Source organism: Ips typographus, linkage group LG6, assembly GCF_016097725.1.
Source record: "Ips typographus isolate SLU linkage group LG6, UJ_Ityp_2.0, whole genome shotgun sequence".
NCBI classification, from domain to species: Eukaryota; Metazoa; Arthropoda; class Insecta; order Coleoptera; family Curculionidae; genus Ips; species Ips typographus.
In genome coordinates, this window is record NC_138427.1 from 5708153 (window position 1) to 5736147 (window position 27995).

Below are 27995 nucleotides of genomic sequence, written 5' to 3' on the forward strand. Positions count from 1 at the left end.
AGAAAATTGGAATATATAGGACATGTCATGAGGACATCGAATATAAGAATTATTATGCAGGAAAAAATCCAAGGAAAGAGACGGAACTCTGACTGGTTTTGATGCAGTAACAACGAATTCTTTAGAGCCGCGATCTCAAAAGTAAGGTGGCCTGACGATTGCCACCTAAAGAAAAAGCAGAAGAAACTAATACAATTATAGCATTTTTCTAACTTTTACTAATAGAAGTTAATAAAGTAAAAATACCCGACACTGTCTTTTAGCCTTACCGAAAGCTCTCGGACAGTAGTTTAAAAGCAGACGTACAAAAACAGCCATTAGGAAAAAGCGGAACGGGCATTGTCAAATTTGTTTGTTATTATCAGGTACTTTATTACGCTCCCTTATCACTAGAAAAGTGACTTTTTTCCAACGTCCGCCTGGAAATTGTAGCAAAGTTTTATGTTTGTTAAAGCGACATTTTCTTGTGTAGTACTTTTTTTGTGGGGCTGTTAAGTGGCTAAAAGCTCTACACGAGAGGGCATTTAAGCTTTTACACACCGATAATCGTTCTTTTGTCCACCGCACTTCAAATCAACTTCGCAGCTTTAAAGTTTTCCAAACTGAACCTCCTTCATATTATTTTCGACTTTTCAACAATTCCCAAAAAAAAAGGTATTTTAATTTATATTCGAACAATGGAAGGGCGGATAAAAAGCTCGCGAACTAACCACCCCTTGATTACAGGGACGCAAGCTGTCATTGTACGTGTTGGCCCATTGAGGCTCCCTTCGTGTTCTCCCCCTTTTTGGGGTCCTTAATTCCGTAGCGGGTTACTGGACCATCTCAATTAATTCCCAAAAAAACCCGCTGGCCCACACTTTGAATGTCACGTCGAAATCAGGTTATGTTACTTATTTTAGGGCCGGGAGATTCTTTCATATTGTGACAGAGTCGTTTTAAGGGCCCTGGCATTAATTGGAAGCTGGAGGGGGGTTACCATTAACGATAACGTGATTGGGATTTTTAATTATTATTGCGGACAAAACGTTTTGTTTTGGCTTTTCAATAAGCAGTCTTTTTTGTTGAATTTTGTAAGGGTTTGTATATTTTTTAGTACAAAAATGGTTTGTAGTTTGGGGTTTTTCATTCAAATTTCAATTATTCAACAGCACGTATTACCAATACAACACAACACAAATTTATTTATATCTAACCAATCAAAATTATTTATTTTTCTGCAATGCCAGTTGTTTGTTCATTTTGATTGGTATATAATGTAAATATCCTAAAATTAGAATTATCTAAATGTAAAAAAAAAATTATTAGAATCAATCATGTTCTACTTTGCCTTTTAAGTTCTATTTTTTGTTATACTTTCTGGTAATTCAAATATTTTAACTTATTATATTCGCATGCTAAAATCTCTTGCATGCAAAAAATTAAGATTGTTGTGACGTCATAAAACTAGAAATTTAAAATCACTTCTACTATCTACTACTTTTATGCTGAATTTCTTTTAATGGGAATTTTAACACAATTCTGGGAAATATTCTTACGGTATTATCTAATGACATATTAATATTTAATAGCAAATTAATGTAAATAATAGTTTTAACTTTAAGCTCACAGGTTTTTTCATGACGGTATAGTGGTGAAGGCTATAGTTCGTCATCATTCATTCATGAGTGCCAACAAGGTTGAAATTTACGAAAACCTGGCGTGGCTGAACTGAAGTATATACTAACAAATCAAACAAAGTTAGGATGATGTCACAAATAAATATATTGATAGTCCGAATAAGGGCTCAAAAAACTCTATAGGCGTTAAGTCAAGTGATCTAAGTGATAACATTACCGATTTAGGAAATTATTGCTAAACTTACATGGTTGTTAATGAAGGAATAGAGTAGATATTAGTAGTAGATAAGTAGTATTCTTTCAACAAAAGTAAGTATTAATGGGTTTTGACTAATTGTAGATTCATTTTTTAAATTAATATATCTACTAGTTACCGGGCTTCTAAGAGTTAGGAAACTGATGCCAAGCAAATTTAGTATTAAATTAAAACTTTTTCCAGTGCCAAACAGACTTAAACTGTTCCTTAACTAGTTTCAATCAAAGTCCCTGAGACTTTTGATATCCAGTTCTCATTAGGCAGGAACAGCCGCTACTGAACTCCAGGCAGGTAACTGATAACCTACAAAGTGTAAAAACAGCAGAACACCGGGAGAACCTAATAAACAACTTCAAAAATTGTCCAGGTATTTACAAAATCTTCATTTTCGAGTCGGAAAAAAGCTGAAAAATTCAAATTATCAATTAATTACGTAAGCATAATTAACTGCTTTAAGATAAGGTGGTACAATGGCTTAAAACTGACCAACAAGCCGGTCAAAAAAAGCTTTTAAACACAAAGATGAAACAAGTAATCTATAAACGAAAGAGTTAAACCAAATTAGCATTGTTTTGGCTCCAATGATTGCAGATGTTTAAAGACGTAGACGTACGTAGACGTACTTACTACTTTTAACCCAAAAACGTGTCCACAGGTCCAGGACTGTAGCTCAATGAACCAGCTTTATAAAACGGAAGACCAAAAAAATAATCCAAAGAGAGAAAAATGTCAGTTTCCTCTTCAATACCACCACAGTCTTTGGTATAAAAATTCAGTACAGAGTACTACAAAACTGGAATATATTTTTGTAATAAAGTTTTACTTGGTGTATCCTCGAATCATTGATAAAACACGTTTTTAAGACATAAATCACTTTTCTCGATCGAACTTATCACGATATAAATCTGGTTTTTCTCGCGGAGAAACTTTAAAAATATGAAAGTGAAGAAACTCGCCTGCCCTTTTTGCGTCGATCATTTCTTTTCTACTAGAAATAATCGGCAAGCCGGAAACCTTTTATTCTATTAGTCATAAAACTTTGACGTTTTACGTTATGCTTATGGCTCGTCTTCGCCGGGAGTTGCGAGCGAAAAATGAACCAGCCATTTGGATTATTATTACTGAATTTTTAATGCTTCCTGTTTTCGTGGAAGGTACGTTTTTATTTTTAAAGTTCTTAGACGGAAAACTTTTCTCTCTCATCCAAGTATAAGGGTATTTAATTAAGTTAGACAATGCAGACTTTTTCAAACTTGCGTCTGTCTCTGGGATGATTTTCGAATAATTTTAAATTTCATTACGTCGAGTCGAAATAAACTTGGTTATCTGTGACTCTTTTTTTTTTTGTAGAAATAATTCCCTTCAAATATATGTTACCCTTAAATCCCTTTCACCAAGCTTTGTTACATGCTCTGCTAACTCAATTAAATTTATCCGATTTCACCAATCAAAAAATCTATTATTTGGAAGACCAGCTTGGAAAAGTTATCATAATTGATATCTTCGCTTCCTCTGTATAGAGTTCTTTTTTTATCGTTTCAGATCAAATTTTCTGTCTATCTCTCTTAGGGAGTTTTATTAGCATGTAAGCTACTTGTATATCATACTGTAAAATTCCATTAAAAAGGACTTTATATAGATGAATTTATTTACAGAAAAATGCTATCCGCTTTTAATTAAGTTTTTTTGTTAGCTTTTCGACAAATTAAAAAACCTTTTTCCTCTCTCTTTTCCCAAAAAGAAAAGCTAAATTAAACGGTACACAAACATGCTGTTTCAAAGTATTTTCGGGGATCTACCAACCCCTTTAGACATTTAAATTTGTGCGTTTTGTTTTCACGAGGCATCGCCATCCGAATTTCGAATGTACTGAAAAGAGTCGCCTCTATTTAGCCGAAAAGTAATTAAAGGGAAACGACTCTTGGAAAATAACAAAATGGATCAAAAATGGGAACGAAACCGGAACGACAGTTTTTTTGTAATTCAAACTGATACATTGTGAAAATACGACACTGCAGAAATATCGAAGAGGAAAAACCTTGAATATTTGTATACATAAAGCGCGTTTCCGCGTTGTATGTACGCTGGAAAAAATTCGAAAAGGGTCTGGCAAAAAGATTTGCTTTGACGAATAAATTCTCCAGACACATAATACACCTTTTAGGCTTGCAAGTTTTAAGGTGCCGGTTTTTCTTTATTATGTATCGGAATATATTTATGTGATTTATACAAAGGGTCTTATGTCTGATGTATGTATTTTTCAAGCAGATCCGGACTTTGTAAAAAAAATACAGTAAAAAGTTCAGAATGTATGGGTTTATCAAATTTATGATTAATAAAATATAACAGAGGTCAATCAAATAAAACGTTTATTTTAAATACTAAAAATGTGTGGTGCAGATGACATTATTTGATGTCCTTATGGGATTTTCCCGAACAGATTGATAAAGCAACTACGTCACTCTTTGTTTTAATTATAATGGTCGGTTTGTTGTTACATGTAAACACTTTTTTTAATCTGTGATAATACTTTAATATTACGCATCACGCATTCATTAATTTAATTATTAAAATGGCATTAATTAAAATAATCAATGGTTGTACAGAGTGACTTATCGAAAACAATCCAGGAACACTTTTAGGAACCTTGAAGATTACTTCGAAAAATTCTTAGATACGTCAACTTTATTTTTTGGAGGGACGTTATTATATACAAGTTTAATACACAGGGTGTTTCAATTAGGCAGAACAATAATTTTACCACACAACAAATCTGGACAGTTAGCCAGCACAATAATTTTACTACACTCTTCTATTCTTTTTTGAAAAGTTTATCTAATTAGCCAACACAACCAATTCTGCACATTATTCTACTCTTCTCTTGAAAAAGCAAGCACAATCATTTCAATGCATTCTTTGGCTCTTTTCCTGAAAATTTTAGGCAATTAGCTACAATACATTCTTCTACTCGTCTCTTGCAGGGCTTTTCTGTAGATGTAATCCGAGTACAGATTGAAAATTGCAGGAAATAGTACGTATCCCTGTCTTACACCACGTAACATTTGCATCTCCTCTGTTGCCTCTCTCTGTCTAACTTGACACAAGGCATATCTGATTCCAGTAAATATTTCTGATGAGTTTGAGGTCCTTCCTATTCAGGCCAGCTTTTTGCAGAACTTCCATCATTTTCAACCAATCATTTTAAGAAAATATTTTGTGTCCTAAGCTGAAAGTCAAATAAATATTATTTCAGTGATAGCAAAAAATCTAATTATCGAAAGTTTACCAAAAACGTGTTTTCATGTTTATGTTACCCTGTACTTTGAATTTTTAATATTCTTTATTTCCAATTAAATTATGTAAATACAATGAAAAAATGTACAAATGTGAAAATTATAGATAAAGAAACGTCAAAGTTTACTGAAACAACTCATGTAATAAACTGTATGGGCTAATTAATACAGATTTCAAAGATTTCTTAATTACATTTTAACAGCCTGTGTTTGAGATATTCTAAATGTCTGATATTGTAATCATTGCTACTCTCGTTCCTAACAAATAAATGTCTATTTTCAAATGTCATAATTGTTGCCCTCTTAAACATTTTGTTAATAATCCTAATTATTATTCGTCATTGTAATATAATTACAGATTGATTACTACCCTGAGTGTTTTGGTGGACAGTTTAAGAGGTCGAAATATACCCACAATGGAGGGAATAAAGAGAGTGATGACAAAAATGTTAGAAGCCACAGGATTTTTTGAGAAATATTGAGGTTATGAGTGGAAAAGTAAATGAATACATTACAAGGGAAGGTGTGTATCACTAGGCAATAAAATGTCAGTAAAAGAAATGTAGAGAAGATTTTACAAACCAAGCTAAAATCATTTTTGAACATTAATTGTATTTAATCCAGTTCTCTTGACGACTTGGTGATGGCCCACTATTATGTAAACGGTACTACCGTTAGTACCATTGAGTACCAATATACAACCTAGAAAATGTTCGATTTTGAGTGTTATTTGCTAGTTAAATTACTACAAAATATTTACATTAAGCATCTTTAACAGTGTTTTAACCACCGTAATTAACATACACTACATACATTTAAATTTAACAAATGATCTGCACTTGATTCACCTTTATACGAAAAAAAAAAGTCTGAAATAAAACACATTGAAAGTCTTCTGCGTACACCTCCATAACCTTATCTCCATCGTATCTAATAAAACCTGGTAATATACAATATTATAAAACTTTTTAGGAGGAGAACTCGGAGGCCAAAGTATGCGAACATAAAAGCTTCAAAAAGTCTATTCAAGTGTACGGAGATGACATGCTGTCCCTTTATGACAAAGTTTCTCAACTTTGCTTATATGTGTGTATGTGTGCCTATATCTTTGAAAAACTTTTTTATTTGTTGCATGTTATTTTCCAGCTTAAGGGACGTACAGGTGAGCACTGGTAATAAACCGGGTTCAATCCATAAAAAAGGAAAAGAAGTTTTCGATATTCGCTTTTCTATTCTACAACGGATGCATTTAAATAAATTGATTTCTAGTAGAGTGGGTAAAACTCTGTTTACGGAAAATACCCTTAACTCACTGAGGCTCTTATTATTTTATCTTAAAGTGGTTGTAGATAAACTCAATATTTTATCAAAAACCTAGTCCTTGTGCTGCAATATCCAGACAGATTTTCGAAAGTAATTTCGCAGAAAATCCTTTCTATATGTAAATTTGCCTATAGGTGCAGGGAAAGCATCTCAAAATTATAGTGCGATCAGAAGAGCGCTGGTTTATGCGTCTAGGTTCAGTCATGTGTAATAGATATGTAAAACTTTTTAAAAATAATCTTTTTTTTTTAAATAAGTTTCAGTCACCCCTAACTAGTGAACAGCATTTAATTAACAAATCGACCTTCGTGTAGTTTCCTGGCCAGAAACAAACTTTGCATCTAAAAGCCTTTAATAAATTAAACGATACGGCCCGAAATTTCCCATATCTCATAGTAATTGAATTTGCCACTTAAACGTAATATAAAAGTCAACCTTGTACATAATAGAAGGGTACTCTTGTTGAACAAGGGATATTAATCTGAGAAGAACGTTTTACTGTATATTTAGGGCTGGCTCTCTCCCCTAAACAAACTTCGCGAGACGGGCACTTTGTTTACTAATTGAATCTGCTGGCAAACTTAGAAAATGATAGTAAACTACCAAATCTGCAAGGTACAATGCAAAACCATAATCAAATATAGGTCCTGAGTTTAAATTATTTATTGTGTATAACTACAAACCTTGTTCCTCACGGCTTAGAAGATTATTGTTCCAGAACAATACTAGTAAAACAGTGCATTCAACAAGTATTACAAATATACAAGTGTCACTAAATTTAGATATGATAAACCAAAATCAGCGAAAAATATATTGGAAGAAGTAACGGAGTTCGTCTGTCACATTTCCTCTCTAAATCTTATTTTCAAACTCCTTCGAGAACTATCTCGACGAAATTTATAAGGCAGGCAAAAAGGCTGAAAGAGAACTCTTTTATTAAGTTGTGTTTATTCACGAATATGAAATGAAATAAATTTGTTTTAGAGTACGGTGGGGAAAAAACCGGCCTTATAAGGTTAGAGAAGGATGTTTCGGGGGCGAGTTTTGCTTTTTTCACTTGCCCATGGGAGTAAACATCTGGACCTAATCCGATTGGTTTATATGTATAACCTACACTCTTCTCGATCAGATACATGAATAACGGATTGCGATTGGAATGATTAGTTTTGATTAGACCTTCCAATTATTCGATTGAATATTTAGCAAAGTTAATCATAATGATATGAGTTTTATTGCAAACTAAATTTAATTTTTTTATAATAAATTATTATATTTATATCCTTAAAATATTCAGACCGATATGAAATTGTGTTTTTCTACTTAGTGTAGAAACACAGCTGACGAATATTTGTTACAATTTATCAATTTGTAATAATTTATAATAATTTTTAGGAAACTCTTGTAAATGTTGACGTCATAGATAAATGAGCCAAAAAAACATATAATTTGCAGATTTTAGTTCTCAATTATGTTCCTACAGGTATGGAACTGGTATGACATTATTTAATAGTTGGTCACTCAAAATCCTGTAACTGTCACATCCGTTTTCGAAGCTGAATTCTATCTTTGTCTAGAGTATTGATTTGCAATAGTTCTCGTTTCGTATCATCTAAGCATCTTATAACTAGGTGCTCTTATGTTGGAACAATTGCTTGGAAATAACCGTTTAGTGATGATAATGACAAAAGTATTTTGCAAATGTATACTTAATAAACTAATTGAAGTTAAGGGGAGCCTGTTATGATAAACCAACTAAATAATAATGAGTATTATGCAAAATCCGAATTTGAAACACAATATGATATTTCTAATGAATATGAAAAATGTATTTCATCTACCACTAGCATAGCATAGCTGATTTAGCTTCACATTGAGTTAAGTATGAAGCGATTTTACCACACTAGTCCAATAGTTATTAACTCATACATAACTCGTATTGATCAGAAAACAGGAAAAACAGGAAAAGTGTTTGAAAGATCCTGAGAAAATCAACATTAGCGTTTTAAGAGCAATTAAATAAAGCCACATTTTAATATTTAAAAAATAATGTCCTGCTTTTCATTTTAACAAAGCAATATACTTAAAGACAGCAATACAACACTCATTCTGTTATCGTAGAGATATGGAAAAAACTCTTCATTTAACAAAACAATTCAAATTGTAAGCAAAATCAATATAAAACAAGTTTGCTTAAGTGGAGGTGTGTAATAAACACTTTAAATTTGATTAAAATTTATCTGAATTACTTTATAAACTTCTCAGTGCAAATCACAAAACCGGCTTGTTTACTAAATCGCTTCACTTGAACATGTTGACGTACTTTTTAGTTTTGTGTTTGCTAACAACTTGGTAAGCAACCTAGCAACAGAATATTGGCTTCTTCTAATAGGGATGGGATGTTAGCTTGGGTGCAGATGACTATGTGGTAAGCAATCGAAAGTTTCCTTCAACCTTCAAGTTTGGTACTGCATCAGCTGCTTACCAAATTGAAGGAGGATGGAACGAAGATGGCAAAGGAGAGAATATATGGGACAGAGCTACACATGAATACCCAGAGAAATTTTCGAATGAAAACGGAGATGTAGCAGCTGATTCGTATCATAAGTGGGAGGAAGATGTGGAACTTCTGGCTGGTTTGGGAGTTAACACTTATAGGTTTTCTATTGCATGGTCCAGGGTTTTACCAACAGGTTAGATGCAAAAGTGATTTGGACATCATACAGTACATTGTGTTGTCTTTAAAGGTTTTGCTAATGAACCCAATTCAGCTGGAATAGCGTACTACAAAAATTTAATTCAAGCACTTAAAGAAAGAAATATTGAACCTTTAGTGACTATGTATCATTGGGATTTACCTCAACCTCTTGAGGATCTGGGAGGTTTCTTGAGTGAAGATATCCAAGAATGGTTCCTAGATTATGCAAGGTTGGTACTTATATCCAGTGGCCAATGTGTGTGTACCTATATATTTTTTAAGATTTCTGTATGATACTTTTGGTGAGGATGTAAAAGACTGGGTTACTTTCAATGAACCAAAACAAACCTGTTTGGGAGGATATGGAGTAGGCAATTTGGCTCCTTTGAAAGAAAAAAACGGGATCAACGAGTATATTTGTGCTCATAATTTGATTTTAGCTCACGCCAAAGCGTATAGGTTGTATGAAGAAGAATACAAGTCTACACAAAATGGTATGTAGTTTACCCAAGTGTAGAGTAGTGCTAGATTTTTCATTGTTGAGGAACAAATAGGCTTTGGCAATTTGTTCTTAAAATAATAGAATTCCAGAACAAAATATTGGGTTTCAGGAAGAGTTACAATGGTTATCGACACTACCTGGTTTGAACCTGCCACAAATAGTACCGAAGATGTTGAAGCAGCAGAACGTCGTCTACTCTTTACTGTAAGCCTCACATACACTAGAAATAATTAGATTTTTAATTGACGTAATAATTAGTATGGTTGGCTGGCCCATCCAATAGTATATGGTGACTATCCGGAAGTAATGAAGAAGAGAATTGCTAGTCGTTCAATTTTGGAAGGTTTCAACCAATCACGACTACCAGAATTCACAGAGGAGCAACAACAATACATTAAAGGAACTGCTGACTACATGACTGTTAATATCTACACTTCTGCAATGGTATAGAACAAGCTAATGTTGTTGGTAGTTATGTCATCATCATCTTAGTATGTCTTTCCCTACATCACAGGTTTCATTTAATTCTGTAAGATATGGCAACATTGAAAAGTAACAGTCACCATTTGTGATGGCCTAACTGTCATTACACTTGATTTGGACCTAGTTGGTTTAATAAAAAACATCGTAGGTTCGTGCAACTTCGGAACCAGCTATCGTGCATCTGGAACCTACCAGAGACAAGGATTGTGGTGTTGAAACCTACCTACCTGACGAATGGGAGACCAGCGATGTTGCCGCTTGGTTTAAGGTACTTCACTAATAATCTTGTCCTACATTCACTGAGAAAAACCTTTGGTTCAGGTGGTACCATGGGGTGCTAGAAAGCTGCTGAAATGGATCAGCGATACTTACAATCAACCAGAAATTGTTATCACTGAAAACGGGTATCAGGACAACGGAACAGTAATTAACGATTTGGACACCAGGGGGCGCTATCACAAGGTTTTGTTTTACTAATTGAAAAAAACAATTTTATTTTCACTCATAGAGTTACAGCTCTACTTGAGTAACACTCTTGATGCGATGTACGAAGACAATGTTAATGTTACAGGCTACATGGCTTGGTCATTGACTAACGATTATGAGTGGCAATTTGGATACACGTAAGTTTCACTAAAAAAACTCTTAATCAAAAATTAATTTCGTAATTCCAGGATTGGGCTGGGATTCTATCTAATTGACTTTACTGACCCCAACAGAACGAGAGTCCCTAAGGAATCTTCAGCCTATTACCGTCACGTGGTTACAACCCATTGTTTGTTAACGGATATTGAATGTATTGATTAATGTAGTGAATTATTTACGACATTTTTAATAAGGTTAAAACCAAATTTCTTGCAGACCTTATTCTCATAATTAATAATTTAACTAGTAATATTTATTAAGTCCTGAAAATGATACTTAACGAGCTCTAATTTCCATCAATTTACAAAATGATGAGGGTCTAAAAAAATGTTTTCTGAATTTGACAAGGGTCACTATTCTTCAGTCTCTCTGTACGGGCAGTCGTTATATTGGGTGACAGACAGCAATTTGTGCATAACAGTTTTATAATAAATTCATATTTGAACTTAATAAGTATTTTATTTCACTTTACAGCACTAATCCTTTTATAATACTCCCTGATGTGTACATCTCAAAATTTTAAATGTTTGCAAACTGTATTGCTTGTGTTAAACTGGACACTTCAAAAACTAAGTAAAAAGTAAATGTAAAATCCATACCATTCTATTGTAAATTTCCAGTTGTTACCGGATACAAATATCTGGGACATTTTAAAAAATATTTTTTTTTAACTATTTACATACTTTTTCAAGTTTTTTATCTACTTTAGTAATCTTATCTTTTCAAGGAGGTTTTTGTTATGTTAATGTAACTAACGCATGTAAATTTTTGAATGAGTTCAAATTCCACTTTAACCTCTCAAAAGGTGATATTTTTGATTAATGGAACTATTTACCTGTTGCGTTTAAAGTTAAGTAGACTTTCAGTTAACAAAAGTGTTTATTTAAATTTTACTTGAACGTTGTTGTTTTTCAAACTGTTTGATAACTCTTTAAGCACATTATAACTTAATAATTTAATTCAACCGCACAATATGTTAATTACTTTTAAACATTTTAAACATTGTAAATAAATTAGAGTTCATTCATTACACACGGAATTATGTGAGTTCAATCAGTAATGCACTTAAAATATTTGAGGTCAATCAGAAGTACTTACATTAATCTTTATTTTTTTAAACAAATATTTGAGGCACTTATAAAATTCGCATTATCGCCTATTTGCATTAATACTAAAATTTCCTAAAGAATGCAAACAATAATAATTATTAAACGTGATTTGACGTTACGTGCCCATACTTAATAAGTTTTTCTCAATAATAACAATTCAATCATTGGTATAATAACATCCATATTTAAAGGATGAGAACCAAGGTTTGACAGATTTTTTTTAAACTTGATCTGAATATCATTTGTTATAACGTTTTTCCTTAAGTAAATTTGAAATTAGTTTTAAAATGGTTGAACCAAAATAAAAAACTAAAACTTACTGAACTATTTCTTAACCAAAACCTATTCATATTAACGTTATTGCACACTAGTCTTATGTAAACAAAAAGCACTTATTGCATCACTTCACGTGACATTTTCAAGCACTTTCTAGATAAAAAAAATACTTATAAATTCAGTATCTCTGCATCGAACTGCTCAGTTTCGTGGATGTCCAAGTAAACATCAACATGAAACTCTTGCTGCTGTGTGCCTTAACAATTTCCAGGTATTTTCTCTCTTGAAACAGTTTTGAATTTTTAACTAACAAGGTTTTCAGCGTTTTAGCTGATGATTATGTAGTAAGCAACAAGAAGTTCCCCAGTGACTTTAAATGGGGAACTGCGTCTGCGGCTTACCAAATTGAAGGTGGTTGGGATGCCGATGGCAAAGGTGAGAATGTTTGGGATAGATCCACCCATGAACATCCTGAGTTGAACAATTACGAAAATGGTGATGTTGCTTGTGATTCTTATAATAAATGGGAGGAAGACGTGGAACTTCTGGTTGGTATGGGTGTCAATACCTACAGATTTTCTATTGCATGGTCCAGAGTTTTGCCCACAGGTTAGTTTTGATTTGTTAAATATAAAAGTGTAACCCTTGAACCTAAATTGTATAAAGGTTTGGTGAACTCTTCAAACGAGAAGGGTGTGGAGTACTACAAGAAATTGATCAGCGCCTTGAAGGCAAACAACATCGAACCTTTGGTTACCATGTACCATTGGGACTTGCCCACTTACTTGGAAGACTTGGGAGGATTTATCAATCCTGATATTCAGGAATGGTTTGTCGATTATGCCAGATTTTTGTTTGAAACTTTTGGTGATGATGTTAAAGAGTGGATTACTTTCAATGAACCTAAACAGGCCTGTGAACACGGGTAAAGAAATCCCACACAACCTATCTATTACAATTGCATCAACTAGTTCTTGCTTTTAGATATGGTACTGGTGCTCTTGCTCCTAACGTAGTTAGTCCTGGTGTTAAGGACTACATTTGCTCCCATAATTTGATTATCGCTCATGGAAAAGCTTACCGTCTATATGAACAAGAGTTCAAAGAAAGACAAAACGGTTAGTAATACTTCTTAATATAGTTTGGCAGCATATAAAGTATATGTGACTTACTTACAGGTAGGGTTACAATGGTTGTTGATAGCGAGTGGTATGAGCCTGCTTCTAACAGTACTGAAGATATTGAAGCTGCTGAACGTACAATGCTTTTCACTGTAAGTAATACTTCTTCACTAATGATTTACCTTAACCTGTTTTTATTGGTTAGTATGGTTGGTATGCCCATCCCATTGTCTACGGTGACTATCCAGAAATTATGAAGGAGAGAATTGCTGCTCGATCTTACTTGGAAGGATTCAACGAATCTCGTCTTCCCAGCTTCACCGAAGAAGAAAAAGAAATTATTAAGGGAACAGTGGACTTTATGTGCGTCAACATTTACACTTCTTCTCTAGTCAACGTATGTAGCACAATTTTTTACATGAGAGTTTAATTTACAAAGTTATATTTACTTTAGGCCATTGAAGAACCATCAATTCAATACCTCAGTCCCACCAGAGATTTAGATATTGGAGTAAACGTTTATCAGCCAGATGATTGGGAACCCACTGTAACCGACTGGTTTAAGGTTAACTTAAAAAAACTATGAAAAACAATATTAATAAAAGAAGAATTCTTTATAGGTTGTACCTTGGGGTGCAAGAAAATTGGTGAAATGGATCAGTGACACTTACAACCAGCCCGAAATCATTGTCACCGAAAATGGATACCACGACAATGGTACCGTAATTCACGACCTAGAAACCAGAGGTCGTTACCACAAGGTACGAGTAGTATTTGCAACTTAAGCGAAACGTCAAGTAAACCAAAATTTTCCTCCACAGCTATACCTTAGTAACTTGCAAGATGCTTTGTACGAAGATGGAGTTAAACTAACCGGATACATGGCCTGGGCACTTACCGACGATTTTGAATGGCAATACGGTTATAAGTAAGACTACGTTTGTTTAAATAACTTTCCAGTTAAATATAACTTGATTTTCTTAGAATCCAACTTGGACTTTACCACGTGGACTTTAACGACCCAGAGAGACCCAGAACTCCTAAAGACTCTGCATCCTATTACAGACAAGTTGTAACTACAGGTTGTTTGTTGGATGATGGAAACTGCGAAGAGTAATTTGTGATTGTAATATTTTAATGTTTGACTTTATTAAATTAATATAAAAATTTAAAAAAACATTTTAATGTGCTTATATAATCCTTAAAAACATAAAGGAGATGTTGGTAATATGTGCGGTTAAGATGGGAAGAAAAAACTGGCAGCAAACAAAAGAGAAAAATTGTGATTTCTTAAGGATTTTGTGAAAATGTGGTTTTTAAACTGTTAAAGTAAGTAGGCACAGAGTGGATCAATAATATTCTTAGACTCAATTTATATGATTTTAAGAAGTGTAGCAGACGAATGTGATGAAAAAGATGATTTTTTGTCTTCTAAACCTGGAAAAGATGACGGATTTATAGTCTTCATGGCCCATGAAGGTTTATGACCACCTGGTGGACATAAATACAGTTATAATTTAGTTAAACAAAAATAGAAAGACATTTTTATGTCAATTTACACATTTGAAATAAGCCAAAAACTTTAAAACTTAAAAAACAAATATTTCATGAAAATTTTGAATAATTTTGTCAAAAATGGAATACCATGACAATTTCACCTAGTGAAGCTACTTGCGATCTACAAATTTAAGAAAATTATGATTTTACAGTTTAGAAGAACGATTTTTTCATCCCAAATTAAACGTTTAACAAATCTAAATAAATCCCAAGTATAATATTGTCACGAATAACATAAGTTACACCATGTTCCGGTACCTAGTCTGGCCCCGGTCTCCCCCAGTGCACTGTCGCAGATTCCAACATTTACTATCGTACTATACACCGAATAATCGCGTATGTCAGCAAGTCTAGTAGGAATCTGGGTCAATCGACGAGTATTTATTCAGCAAGGCTGGCTATCTAAAATCACTGGTCTCCGGGTTGGTCGGCGAGCAACATTCCCTAACTTGAAGTGGTGGGTCGGCTCGCTACCTTCTTAGGATCCCAGGCTGATAAGAGAAGGGTTCTCTCGCAACTTGAAGTGACCGTTAGAACCCTTAACCCTGTCAGTTGTTCACTTGGTCTTTTGGTCACATCGTACAAGAACACCTTTGCGTGCCCCTTTACGGTGTAGCCGAAGGGCCAAAACCCCACTCGTCTCCCCCGAACTCACATGCGATTTACAACATTTACGGCCGTGTTGGCCCTTCTTTTCTGGGGGTAAGAATAACCCTCTTTAAGTGTTTATTTTACATTATTTATAATAAATAAGGCTTACCTGTAACCAGAGTTGTTTCTCTACCATCCCTCACTACGCACCCCTAAACGTGACATGGTGGAGGCGCCTCGTTTGATCTCGGACTACTGATCTTCATATCAGTAGTCACACCCCAGCTCTACCCCTGACGCTACGACCCTCCCAAAAAATGAAGATGTTGAAGATTTTGAAGGACCAGTTTACAGACTCGCATTTGCCCGAATCGAGTAGGGTAAAGTAAAGAGCGACCTGGAGGACGCCCTAAAGCAACAGAGTCTAGGCAGTGCAGATGAGCACAATAATAAGTATAATTTATATTAATTTAGTAAAGGTAAAATTTAACTGAGTAATTGGGTATAGTAGAAATAAGTATATAATTTGCATAGTTGCAGTTTAGTAATAACATTGTCTCAATTTTCTAAGCCAGTTCCTTGCTGAGACAGCAAAATAGTGCAAGTATCGTGTGTTTATTTAAAACTAGGTCAAGTGCAAGTACTTGATATAGGATTCTTTGTTTATTAATTTAAAAAATATATATATATTGTTTATTTCAGTGGCCACCGGACGACCTTGTTGCGTCTATCAACGCATTGCCATATCATTTAAGGAAGTAAAGCAGCAAGTCTTGGAGAAGCTGACATCTTCAGATGGGTCCCGCCACGACGGTTCTACTTACACCCGTGTGCACCCAGAGTCTTGAATAAGTCGAGCTGAAGAAGCATCTCCAAATGTGCTCACGTTAATTAAGAAGAAGTATACATGTCCAATGATAGGTGTGTTAAAGGAGCACGCAAAAGGACACAGTAGGAAGAAGTGAAGCTAAGCGATGAAGTTTGCCGCTTAGAGAATACAGTGCCAAGAGACGGCACTACGAGATGAAGCCTAGGTGAAGCGTTTCCACTTAGATGATGGTGCCCAAAGGAGTATACAATACAATGTGCAGTTGACGTAAATTTTGGCCAAAATGGAGAGCAAGAAGATAGACGCAACACAAGGTTGAAAGGTGACCCAAGGAAAGAATTAATTTTTTTTGTGGCTGAAAACATTATCTAGGAATCTAGAAGTAGTTTTAAGAGAAAAGTGTTTATATTTTTGGAATAAAGTTTTTCCCATACCCTCTCTAGCAAATAAGCAACATCGGTTAATTTTAAGATTCATATGGAAAAAGGAAAGACGAGAAATTGATTTTGTAATATAGAATTTTAGTGTTCGGGGCGAACACTTGTTGGAAGGGGGAGATGTCACGAATAACATAAGTTACACCATGTTCCGGTACCTAGTCTGGCCCCGGTCTCCCCCAGTGCACTGTCGCAGATTCCAACATTTACTATCGTACTATACACCGAATAATCGCGTATGTCAGCAAGTCTAGTAGGAATCTGGGTCAATCGACGAGTATTTATTCAGCAAGGCTGGCTATCTAAAATCACTGGTCTCCGGGTTGGTCGGCGAGCAACATTCCCTAACTTGAAGTGGTGGGTCGGCTCGCTACCTTCTTAGGATCCCAGGCTGATAAGAGAAGGGTTCTCTCGCAACTTGAAGTGACCGTTAGAACCCTTAACCCTGTCAGTTGTTCACTTGGTCTTTTGGTCACATCGTACAAGAACACCTTTGCGTGCCCCTTTACGGTGTAGCCGAAGGGCCAAAACCCCACTCGTCTCCCCCGAACTCACATGCGATTTACAACATTTACGGCCGTGTTGGCCCTTCTTTTCTGGGGGTAAGAATAACCCTCTTTAAGTGTTTATTTTACATTATTTATAATAAATAAGGCTTACCTGTAACCAGAGTTGTTTCTCTACCATCCCTCACTACGCACCCCTAAACGTGACAATATCAGTGTTTAAAATATAAACTATTAGCTTTCGTAGCTCTGTTTGAATATACTACTTTAAACCATACAAAAATAATACAAACTATGCTGATTCAAATTTCATCAGGCAATAATATTAATAATTAGCAAAAGCCTTAAAACTATATTCCGCACCAGCTTGAGAGCTTTACGAAACATGTGTTGATTGAAAAAACTGCCTAATATTAATCGGTTCATAAAAATTCGTCGGCCACTAAAATTAGGACTAAACAAAGAACCATTAAACTAAGAAGAAACTCATTTTTTTCCGCTAATGTTTTTCTAACCACATGTTTTTCATTTCAAGGATGTAACATGCAATGTTAAAACAGTCCCACATATATTTTTATTTCGGGAAGATGTTGGTAAATTTATGGGCCGTGAAATTAAAGGATTTTTCTCAAGTCGGGAGTGTTGTGATGGCTTTGCACAACAGAAATACTTCTGACTTGAAAAAATTTGGAATTTAATTAATGAGACATATGTTTATTGCAGATTGGAGATTTTACTAGGCAAGTATAGTTACAAGAAAACGTTTGAGTAAATATTTAATATAATACAATCAACACACAAATTAATTTAGTCAATTCGAATTACTACATTTAAAAGTTTTTGTAGTTTTTAATATCTGTTTCAAATATGCTGGAAGGAAAGATGAAAACTACGCAATGTTAAAAAAAAGTCATATCTGGAAACCCTTTCATAACTACAGAAAAGGCAAATGAACAAATATACGTCTAATCTAATTTACTGACACAATCAACTTTGACTTGACAGAATGTATATCACGCAAAAGCAATATAATTCAAATAGGTTGTCCTTCCTTTAAGCACTTACGACAGCAAGCAAGAGCAACTTATGAGAAAAGTGTTTACAATCCATTCCTGATGGGTTGGTGAACTCAAGTCGTGGTATTTGGCAGTACCACAGTACACATGAAAGTACCAACCCTAAAGGTACTGTTTTATTATTTGGTTTAAATTCAGATTTTCTTAATAAAAATCATCAAACTAGACGAGTATATTTAGGGTAGGCTGTAAATTAAATATTCTTTCGTTAACAGGATAAAAGAAAAAAACTCTTGACAAACTTACTGAAAAATTCACTAAAATATTTTAAAAATTAATCCTTATAATTCACCCTGCACTCCCCCCTTAAGGGAAGTCAAATCTTGTTACCGCCTTGAAATGTGCCTTCCTTTTTAATTTAACCCTTCCCTTTCGATCTTCTGCCATCGCAACGTTTTTTTACTGCGATGCTAAAGTTAAAATTAAAATTTATGGCTATCTAATCATGCGAACAATTAGTCCAAGTTTTTTAATTACCGGTACATTTAAACGACATTGCTCGCCCTTTGCCCTAAATTATTTAGAAATTGCTTTCATTTGTAATTTTTGTTCCTCTGCTGAGGTAATTATTTTTTTCAGTGTTGTCTCTGATTATTCATCTGATTTACACGCTATTCAGCATCCTTGTCAATTAATTTAAATATTGTCAAAGGTTTAAAAAAAGATTTGTTTTTTTCTGCATAAACTACTCTAAAAATTAATCTTCACATTTTGTGAGAGCTTGATGAGTTTCATTAGTGTTGCGCCACTGGGCTATCTTAAATTAAATTTGAAAAAATCTCAAACCCCTTTTCGAATAATCCGTTTCGTATTTAATTACTTTTTTAATAGACTTTCGCTTTATTATCATCGCCAAATCGTCATTTTCAGGAGGACCGGTTTTTCGGCGAATTTAATTCAAAACTAATAAGAAGGTTTATTAAGATTTCGGATCATACAAAAACACCTTTTGAATGAAGATAAATGACAGACATGTAGTGAATGTCCAATTAGGCGGCTGAACGTACGTTAGTTAGTAGAGTGCTCCTCAAAAAGTTGCTTAATTGCAGACGAACTTTAGACAAATTTCGGGTTTTAGCACTAAACAAATATTTACTCCATCCATCTAATAACAGCAAATATTAAGGTCCTAAGTACGTCCTTCAAAAATGTATTTCACTGAAGGATTACCATCAGTAAAGCAGACAGCATGTTCAAGAGGATAAAAGCAGCGGAGAGCAATTTGAAGAGGCAAGATTAAAAACAGGAATAAAAGGACGAGCACAGTAGGGCTTTGGGTGATATTGTTCCATATAAGGGAGATTTTTGAGACCACTGGAAGGGTTTAAATTAATCGACTGTAAACTGTTCTAGAGTTGCATTGCCTCTATTCACAATCAAATATGTTGTTCTAGTAATCTAACAGGTTATAGTAGTAATACAAAATTCACCCCAACTTTTTTGATTTAGGGTTTGCTTCTCTATGTCACTCAGATAGTCTAACAAAGGAGTAGGGAGCAAAGGGTGAATATGGGGCAGTAGGTGGTCCAAAGTAGGTGGAGTGGGCACCCGCTGACACTGTTGAGAACAAAAACTAGTGTTTGGTTTCTCTTTGTCTCCCCTACTTTAATATATTGTTATTGCTTTGTGAATGTGCGTAGTATTTTTTAATTGAATCGGAAATCGTTGTTTTTTTATGTCAAATTATGTCTGTTTTTTTGGAAATATATGGAGAAAGTCGATTAACAAAATTTATTGATAAGTATGTCTCAGTTTTTAGATAGATAGTTTCTTATTTTGACTCAGAAGCCTAGCAGTTTTTGTGAAAAATAATTTGTCCATATAGAGTAAAAGAAAAAAAAACATTCCTCTCAACCTCCTGATCTTAAATTTTCCAATATTGGTTTACATTTCTTATTACTTTAATTAATTATGTTGACCAGTTCAGAAAATATGTTGATGCTTTCCACCATGCTTAAATTTACATGTTTTAAAACTCAGTCCTATTTGTACCAAATTTATTATAACTTGATAATTCGCAATTTCAATTGTTTAAACCAACACGTAGAAAAGTCAATATTTCAACTAAATAATATAAATAAATAACTAGAATATAAAAAAAAATTGTGTTTTATTCAAATCACTTATTTTTTTTTAAGTATTATATTTTTAGTAAATTTTTTATAAAAACTTCTTAAGTGAAATAAGTAAAAGTTTATAGTTGAGCTTTAGCTAAAACACGTTTAGTACCATTAGGGTCGAGTTTAGTCACCCAGTCTGCAGAGAGACTCATTAGGACCCTGATTGGTTTTTTAAGCTAATTTGAACTATAAATTTAAACATTCTTCAGAAAAGCGCATTTATGCTTTTAAAATCTAAAGCTGAAATATCTACTAACAGTAAAATTAAATCATTAACCTACTGTTATTTAGGCTCTATTTTGCATACCCCAACTTTATTTGTTAGAAATAGCTATCATTACCCGCTAATTGAATAATATACTATTTTTTTCGTTTCGTATTTCTGCTTTATTTAACCACTTTAATTATTTTGAAATCCTTCAAAGAAAAAAGCGTTTTTATATTCGTTTTGCGTTAATTACGCAGCTGGTTCAAAGAGGCTATACAAATGAACCTACATAACAGAATAACAAGCAAATTAATTTGAAAATGCACTTTTTATGGGTTGCGCACAAAATAAACGGGGTTACATTGCGGAAATATATTGTGGGGGTGATGGTTAATTGCGAATTCTGCGACAGGCCTATATGTAGTAAAACGTACCAAGCAGTCGGTCGTAAAGTGTTTATTTCGGTAGTAAACGCTGTTAGTGGGATTCAATAGCACTTGCTTCAGTTTATCCACCTGATCCTCAAAACTATTAAGCGCCACTAGACCCTAAAAATATTGCAGTTTAGCTTTGAAAGTTGCTTTAAAAATGTTTTAAAATGCAAACCTGAGATTAATACTGAAGACCTGAATTGCTGCTAAACAAACCCACATGTTTTCACAAGCAACGCCATTTGAGGCCACCCTCAATCCACAATAAATAAAATTCCCAACCCCCATTTAGAAAATTATACTGCCAGGGTGCCCGAGGGGTTTTTCGTGAATTTTCAACCGTATTTCAGTCGAATTCTATACTGGTCCCCCCTTTTACGCGACCCAAATTTTATTAAAGAAGTATAAAATGTTATATGTGACAATAAACATGCACGTAAACCACATTCAAAATTAAACCGGGAGTGCGGGATTACCGACCTTAAAAGCCTGCAAAACGTTTCAATGGGACCCAACAGGATAAAAGGGCCGTATTTGCCAAGTTCTATGGATAATGCTTCGAATGGAAAACAGGATCATATACTTACTCTAAAAACAACGTGACATGTTCAGGTTGATAGGGAAAAAAGTCTCACAGGATTAAATAAGTTCAATACCAAAAATAGAAATATTCTTATACGATATTTGGTATAAGTTAAATTTGAAATTCTTACTTGGACCGTGTAAATATTAGTTTAAAGTTTGGAACGTCCCCTACCTGATTCTAAAGGTTTAACTAAACGCTTTATAGATAAAGGGGAGGTTTTACTGCCTTGATATTCACAACAGAGTACGAACGATGATATTTAGAGTTATTAAATTTGTATAATTAAAGTTGATTTATGCGAGGGTGAGGTAAATTTTAAAAAGGTCGACTGTTTCCTGGAGCAATAAAACTAAATACCCGGTCCTCTCGAAATCCGGACAGCCTTTATCCCGCCGGTTAAAATTTATTCTGTCATGTGTTCCGGACATCAAAGAAGTTAAAGTTGATATAGAGTTCCAGTTAATTAATTGGGGAAATAAATGAACGTCTCTCTATTTATTTGGCGAGGATGGTAAACATGTTCATTTGCCACAGCTAATTTAAGGAATAATTTAACCCTGGATCTAAAGGAAAAGGTTGCCTCGAAGGACGTTAAGGCACATTTTCTGAAGTGTTTTCATATCATTTGTTTTCGAGAAAAAAATACGAGGTAGCAAAAAAATGTTAACATTTGGCTGTCAAAGGACACCCTTGGTTCTACTACATGATGGCTTATGCTAAATTCAGCGTGAAACAAAATTGTCGCCAGGAGAGTTGAAAGAAGAAAAGACAGTAAAATTGCCTCAATTTTACTTTAATAAAAATGTTTTGCTTTTGAATTGAATAGGTTCAGTTAGTTAACATGATTTGTTATTACCATTAATGAAGAGTTGAATGTTTTCAAACTGAAGTTCATATTTTGGTTCTTGCAGTAATTAAGTAATTAGAGAGTTAGTTCTCTGGGTTCTCTGGATAACTGGGTTTTATTAGGAAACATTTTTTTATATTTTAACTTATAATTTTTGAAAAACACGCAATCGAAAGCCTTTGACCATTCACAAAGCTAATAAAGCAATATTTAAAACGTCCAGTAGTAAATTACTTGCTCAATAGTTATCAAATAAATCAATGCTCTTGACGAATATGAAAGAGTGACCTCTCAAGTGGGATGTGTCATTGTATGTTAATTACTTTTTTTATCTCGAATGAATTCAATCCGTTTGGTCAATCGGATGAGATAATTTGCTACGAAAACAGCGACAAACGGATTGCAATTACTATTAATATTGACTAGTCCATTCTAAAATGTAACTGAAACGGCATGCTCGATCCTATTAAAAAGGATTGGAAATACAGCTGATAGCGAAGCCTGAAAAGAGAAGATGTAGGTTATGCCGACAAGTAAAATATAGGGGAACGCTTTAACCATAATCACCAAACTTATGTTGTGTTTGCTGTTTGATTTTGATATACATATTTACTAAATTTATTAATGGTAATAATGGCTGGTTGCGAAGAAGATGCAAAATGAAATGTGAAAAAATGGGGTATGAGCATGAACATGACAAAAACGGATATATGCCAGTAGGAGATGGGGACGAAGATCAGAATCTAGAGTTGCAAAAATTAAAAAAAGTGCGAGAATATAAATATCTGGGAAGCATAATCTCGAGCAAAGGATCTACAGAACGTGACATAAAACACAAAGAGCCTGTCGCATATCAAAGAGAGCACAATTCGACTAATGAAATTGGGCGGGGAACAAATAGAATTCTTAGAATCTCGACAGTTAATATGGTATGGGCAAGTACAAGGCAGGAACAAGAATAGGTGGCCCAAACCTCTAGCTCTAGAATACATTTCAGGAAGCAAAAAAAAACGTAGAAGACCAGCAACTACATGGATAGAACAATCCAAGAGGATTTATGGAGAGATAAGAGAGTTTGGTGATCAAAATGAGGGATGCGGCAGAAGCTGTAGGACCCCCGCTTATACATAGATAAAAAAGCAAAGAAACTAAGGTGAACTCAGTTTAGTATAATCCTATCTTTTAACAACTGCTCTGTTCACTGTCGTGTGATCCATGACCATTGTATCAGAAAGCATTATTGATTTTTTGTGGATAACCGTCACATGCACTCCCTTAGCACAAGGTGATCCGACACATGTCACTAATACCACCAATCCTGATGGAGAACATTCTACTGCACTGCTTTCTTTCTTCTTGAGTGTGATTATAAGTTTATTTTAATTTACTTATGACCAAACCCTTACTAACTTTAATGATGGCATCCAAACAAATTGTTTTTTTGACATACCAAAATAAAAAATTCACTCCAACTGCCTAATAGTATTAGTTGAAATTTATTCATCGTGTCTTAATGTTGTTTATAGATCACGTCTTTTAGAGAAATTTGAGCATAGTTTAGAGCAAGATACAGATTTAGATGTTTACTCAAGTAGCAGTCGCTTTGTTTAAGCTATTTATTAAGAGGGAGCGGTCGAGGCGCTCGTAAATAGGGACTAATGTGCGGCATTGTGTAGCTTTTTGTCTGCACTATAGATTAAGACAGTGGGTTCCTTTATCTTATAATTGTTTCGCATAACTTATTGCACCTTTTCTTGTTTGCTCCTCTTTGGGGAAACGGAGCCCTTACAAAGACAGTTTAGACGATGCCTTTTAGATCGTTTTACATTACCCTAAGACCCCTTGTTCGTCCCTAATTGCTGATTGGGCTTTTTGTGTATTGGAGTTTAATTTAATTACAGCATGTCATTGGATGGGATATTGTAAACGGCAGATTTCAAACTGTGTTTATGTAATATTCAAATATCCAAATATGAACCGTTAGTTGTTATGGTTCATAATTCACAGTTTCGGTTTGGGTAATGGTTATTGTCGCGTCCGGATTCGTATTTATTAGGATATATTGTTTGCTCTTCGTCAACTGTCGTATTAAAGTCTTGCAACCAGCAGACTAATTACTGTTCAATTCATTTTGATCATTCGTACAAAAAACTATATACAAAGGACACCCTATTTCATCTAAGAAACCTAGGGCTGACCTATTAAACTACGAATACATTCACTACGCACTTCTTTATCGTCGTCAATAAAAATCACTCACCTCGGCCTTAAATGAAACAATGGTCCATTGAGAACACCTGGATTTTTATTCTGAATGAAAGAAGGGTGCGATATGTGTAAGTACGTCGTACAGGCAACCTTACACAAGTTTATGCTTGATTGTTGAAAATAATAACCAGTTTTATTGCGACCTTTGTGCATGAAAACTGCTGGAGTTCAGAATGTTTTGAGAACATATTGGGTAATCCTTTGAGCCAGCTGGAATTGCTATCTAGACACTTTGTTTAATCAGCTGCACCTCTTTGAACGAGGTTTTTTTTTAAGTTCCAAGGACGCCAGGATGTAACCTGACTACATTATATGGGTCAGATATCGAAAAATATGACGTAGCAAAAACTTACAAATGCCTTCTTAATAAACTGCATCAACAAATGAGATATAGACCTTGGCCAACAAGAATAATCATTTCGAAAAAGCAAATCGTTATTCATTGTTAAAAACCGAGTCGTAATGCGTTTCTTTCACATCCAGTGGATGCCATCATTAATTAGACAGGTTCAAAGATTGTATCGTTAAATAAAGGGATGTGGCCTAGTTGATCATTTCAGAAAACCATTCCCAATTATATCGCCGATAAACATCGGTTTCGTGAGTTGCATCACGCCAACTTACCCGAAAATTTCCATTGTCTTTTTTCGCAAATCCCGTTCTCATTTCATGGGAATATGGCTTCAATAATCGATTGTATTTTTTGTGCATTTAGACTACTCCAGAACTGTACTCCAATATTTCAAAAGCTGGATTTATTGAATGTTATTCCAGTGCAAAAAGATAACTTAACATTGTATCAAGTTTGACAAACTAGCTTTTATTTCAAAGATGACTCAATTTTGATGATTCTGAATTTAGTTACTTTAAAAATATTATCGTATCGTCTGCTAACGGGACTTCCTTAACCCCCGTATTTATGAGGTTGGAAAACCAGAACCGCCGGAAGTAATTTGGGATGTTACATTACCGTAATTTTTAGTTTCGTTAAGGGGTAGCGTGGATCTTTTGTTCCGATAAAATCGTAAGCATGAATAATAAACCACGTCCTTGTTGCCTGCATAATTGCCAAATAATATACAATTTTGTGTTCACATAGTGGTAAAGTCTGAACAATTTGATTTAACCATTAAGAAAATATTTAATACAATAAACAGTGAGATTAACTCAGAAATACACGTTACATTTATGTGTAACAGTATTATGGTATCTATAAATGTTTTAATAAAAAATAATACATCTACCAATTACGTCAATATTTAAGAAAATAGTATGAGTTCTTAAATTTCAAGAGAGAATGTTTGAGAAAGAAACACACTGTATTGATGTATATTTTTTACTCAGACTTAATCTGGATAAAACACTGTCCTTAAAAATGTAATTTTTTTGGATTTTTGTGATCTTCGGAAGTTTTTCTTTTTTTTTTTGATTTTATTTATTGTACATAGAACCAAACAAATGACACTTCTCTACATCAACTTTTAAAGCCGACATTTCTTCTTTTCATCATCTTTGATCATGATCTATCATCAACCTAATTGTTTTAAATACATTACCAATCAATAGACCATACATAGGAACTTACAACGAACAAGGACCGAACCATTCTGTAGCCCATAAAAAGTACAGATTACTGCAACTTGTTATGGAGGGCAAGATTGAGGGTAAACGTGATCCTGAATGTAGACAGTGCTCTTGGCTGAAAAACATAAGGGATTAGACAGGCTTAGATTTAAACTTACTGCTGAGAAGAGCCCAAGAAAGGCTCTCAACTCTCACACAAGAAGATGAATTTTACCAAAAGGTTTAACTGCAACAGTTGCTGCTAAGATCTGCTTCTGTTTCGGTTGATCTTCAAAATAAACTAAAAGTATTAGAGCTGCAATTCTTTAGTTTTACATCACTTCCTATTTTGTTTCATTCTCCCTGAGTTTTAATGGTTTGTTTACACTAGTAATAGCTACATATTTTAGTATTCTGATAGGTAACCTACTGCTTTGTTCTTCTATCCAGCTTGGTGTGTAGTATGCTATTCATCGTACTTGTCGAGATACTTTTCTGTAAGTGTAGTAAAATTATTATTAATCAATGTTAACAAACTTTGTCAAAGCTTATTTTTGCATATAATATATTCTAATATTTATTATATGCAAAGATGATATTTTGTTAGTAATAGTACTAAATTGTAAAATCAATGTTTCTACAGAACTTATTGTATGCAATCATGACGACTCAGAAAAAAGTTACATTACTCTTTTCAGAAAATAAAAATCATTCAAATACTGCAAATTGATATTTCATTGTAGCATGCAGTGTGTAATAAAATGTGTTGTGCAAAAAGCTGTATCTCTAACATGTGTTAGACTCAAAACACACACACACACGTTTATGATACGTTGAAACAACGTTCTAACTATTGTTTTAACGTTTCTCGTCGATTTTTGGTTATGGTTTTTTTAGTTGATTTAACGTTGAATGCCTTATTTTATAACTTGTTAAAAACTAAATTCAACAGTTTGTTAATCAAAGTTACACATGTACCGTTTACGTTACACATAACACGTTTATATTAAAGTGAAATTTAACGTTAATTTGTATGATACTTTTAAACAGGAATATAATTTTACAACTCTTTATTACATTTTCACAACAACGTAGCTAATCATCTTTTAGAAACGTTTTATAATATTTTCAAAGTGATGTGGAACAAACGTTGTAAGCTTTTCTTGAAAACGTTAAAAAACATTTGCAAATCAACGTTGCTGTTGCAAATTGATTCAAGTGACATTGTTACTAAATTTTAACGTTTCCCATTCTACCAAAATCATCTTTAATAATAACACGACGTTTCTACGAAGTAGTTGTGGTTATTGGGTAACGTTAAATACGTACGACTTGCAAACGTTGAATTACATTTGAAAATCAACGTTACTGTTGCAGGTTAATTGAACGTTGATTCAAGCCACTTTATTTTCACATTATCCAATCTTCTAAATTCAACGTTATATTGCGTTTTACCACGTTGGTTCCGGAATACTACATTTAAGCCGAATTCCAGAGCATGTTAATATTTTCCAATAATCTGAAGTGACATTCTATGTTTACTTTTAGTGCCCTAAAGAGGATCGAAATGACAGTTCAAACGTAACGATTACAGTTACACAAACACACAAAAAAAAAACAATAATTCTGATAATAATGATAATGATGATTTTTT

General features: G+C 33.9%; 2 protein-coding genes across 2 annotated transcripts; both read left to right on the plus strand.

Moving 5' to 3' along the window:
• Positions 1-8680: 8680 nt before the first annotated feature.
• LOC145730343 (myrosinase 1-like) lies at positions 8681-11269 on the plus strand. Its single transcript, XM_081981515.1, has 10 exons — positions 8681-8840; positions 8895-9181; positions 9236-9416; positions 9469-9680; positions 9798-9892; positions 9947-10132; positions 10320-10439; positions 10493-10633; positions 10688-10794; positions 10846-11269. The coding sequence occupies exons 1-10, from the start codon at positions 8800-8802 to the stop codon at positions 10976-10978; spliced, it is 1503 nt and encodes a 500-aa protein (XP_081837641.1). The 5' UTR covers positions 8681-8799; the 3' UTR covers positions 10979-11269.
• Positions 11270-12313: 1044 nt separating this feature from the next.
• Positions 12314-14499, plus strand: LOC145730344 (myrosinase 1-like). Its single transcript, XM_081981517.1, has 10 exons — positions 12314-12472; positions 12524-12810; positions 12868-13126; positions 13186-13319; positions 13380-13474; positions 13528-13719; positions 13777-13887; positions 13943-14083; positions 14144-14250; positions 14307-14499. The coding sequence occupies exons 1-10, from the start codon at positions 12435-12437 to the stop codon at positions 14437-14439; spliced, it is 1497 nt and encodes a 498-aa protein (XP_081837643.1). The 5' UTR covers positions 12314-12434; the 3' UTR covers positions 14440-14499.
• The last annotated feature ends 13496 nt before the right edge of the window (positions 14500-27995 follow it).

Coding starts and splice junctions, on each gene's coding strand:
- LOC145730343 (XM_081981515.1), top strand. CDS start 8,800: ATGTTGACGTACTTTTTAGTTTTGTGTTTGCTAACAACTTG. Junction 9,893..9,946: donor AACGTCGTCTACTCTTTACT/GTAAGCCTCACA, acceptor CGTAATAATTAG/TATGGTTGGCTGGCCCATCC. Junction 10,795..10,845: donor GAGTGGCAATTTGGATACAC/GTAAGTTTCACT, acceptor TCGTAATTCCAG/GATTGGGCTGGGATTCTATC.
- LOC145730344 (XM_081981517.1), top strand. CDS start 12,435: ATGAAACTCTTGCTGCTGTGTGCCTTAACAATTTCCAG. Junction 13,127..13,185: donor AAACAGGCCTGTGAACACGG/GTAAAGAAATCC, acceptor TCTTGCTTTTAG/ATATGGTACTGGTGCTCTTG. Junction 13,888..13,942: donor CTGTAACCGACTGGTTTAAG/GTTAACTTAAAA, acceptor AATTCTTTATAG/GTTGTACCTTGGGGTGCAAG.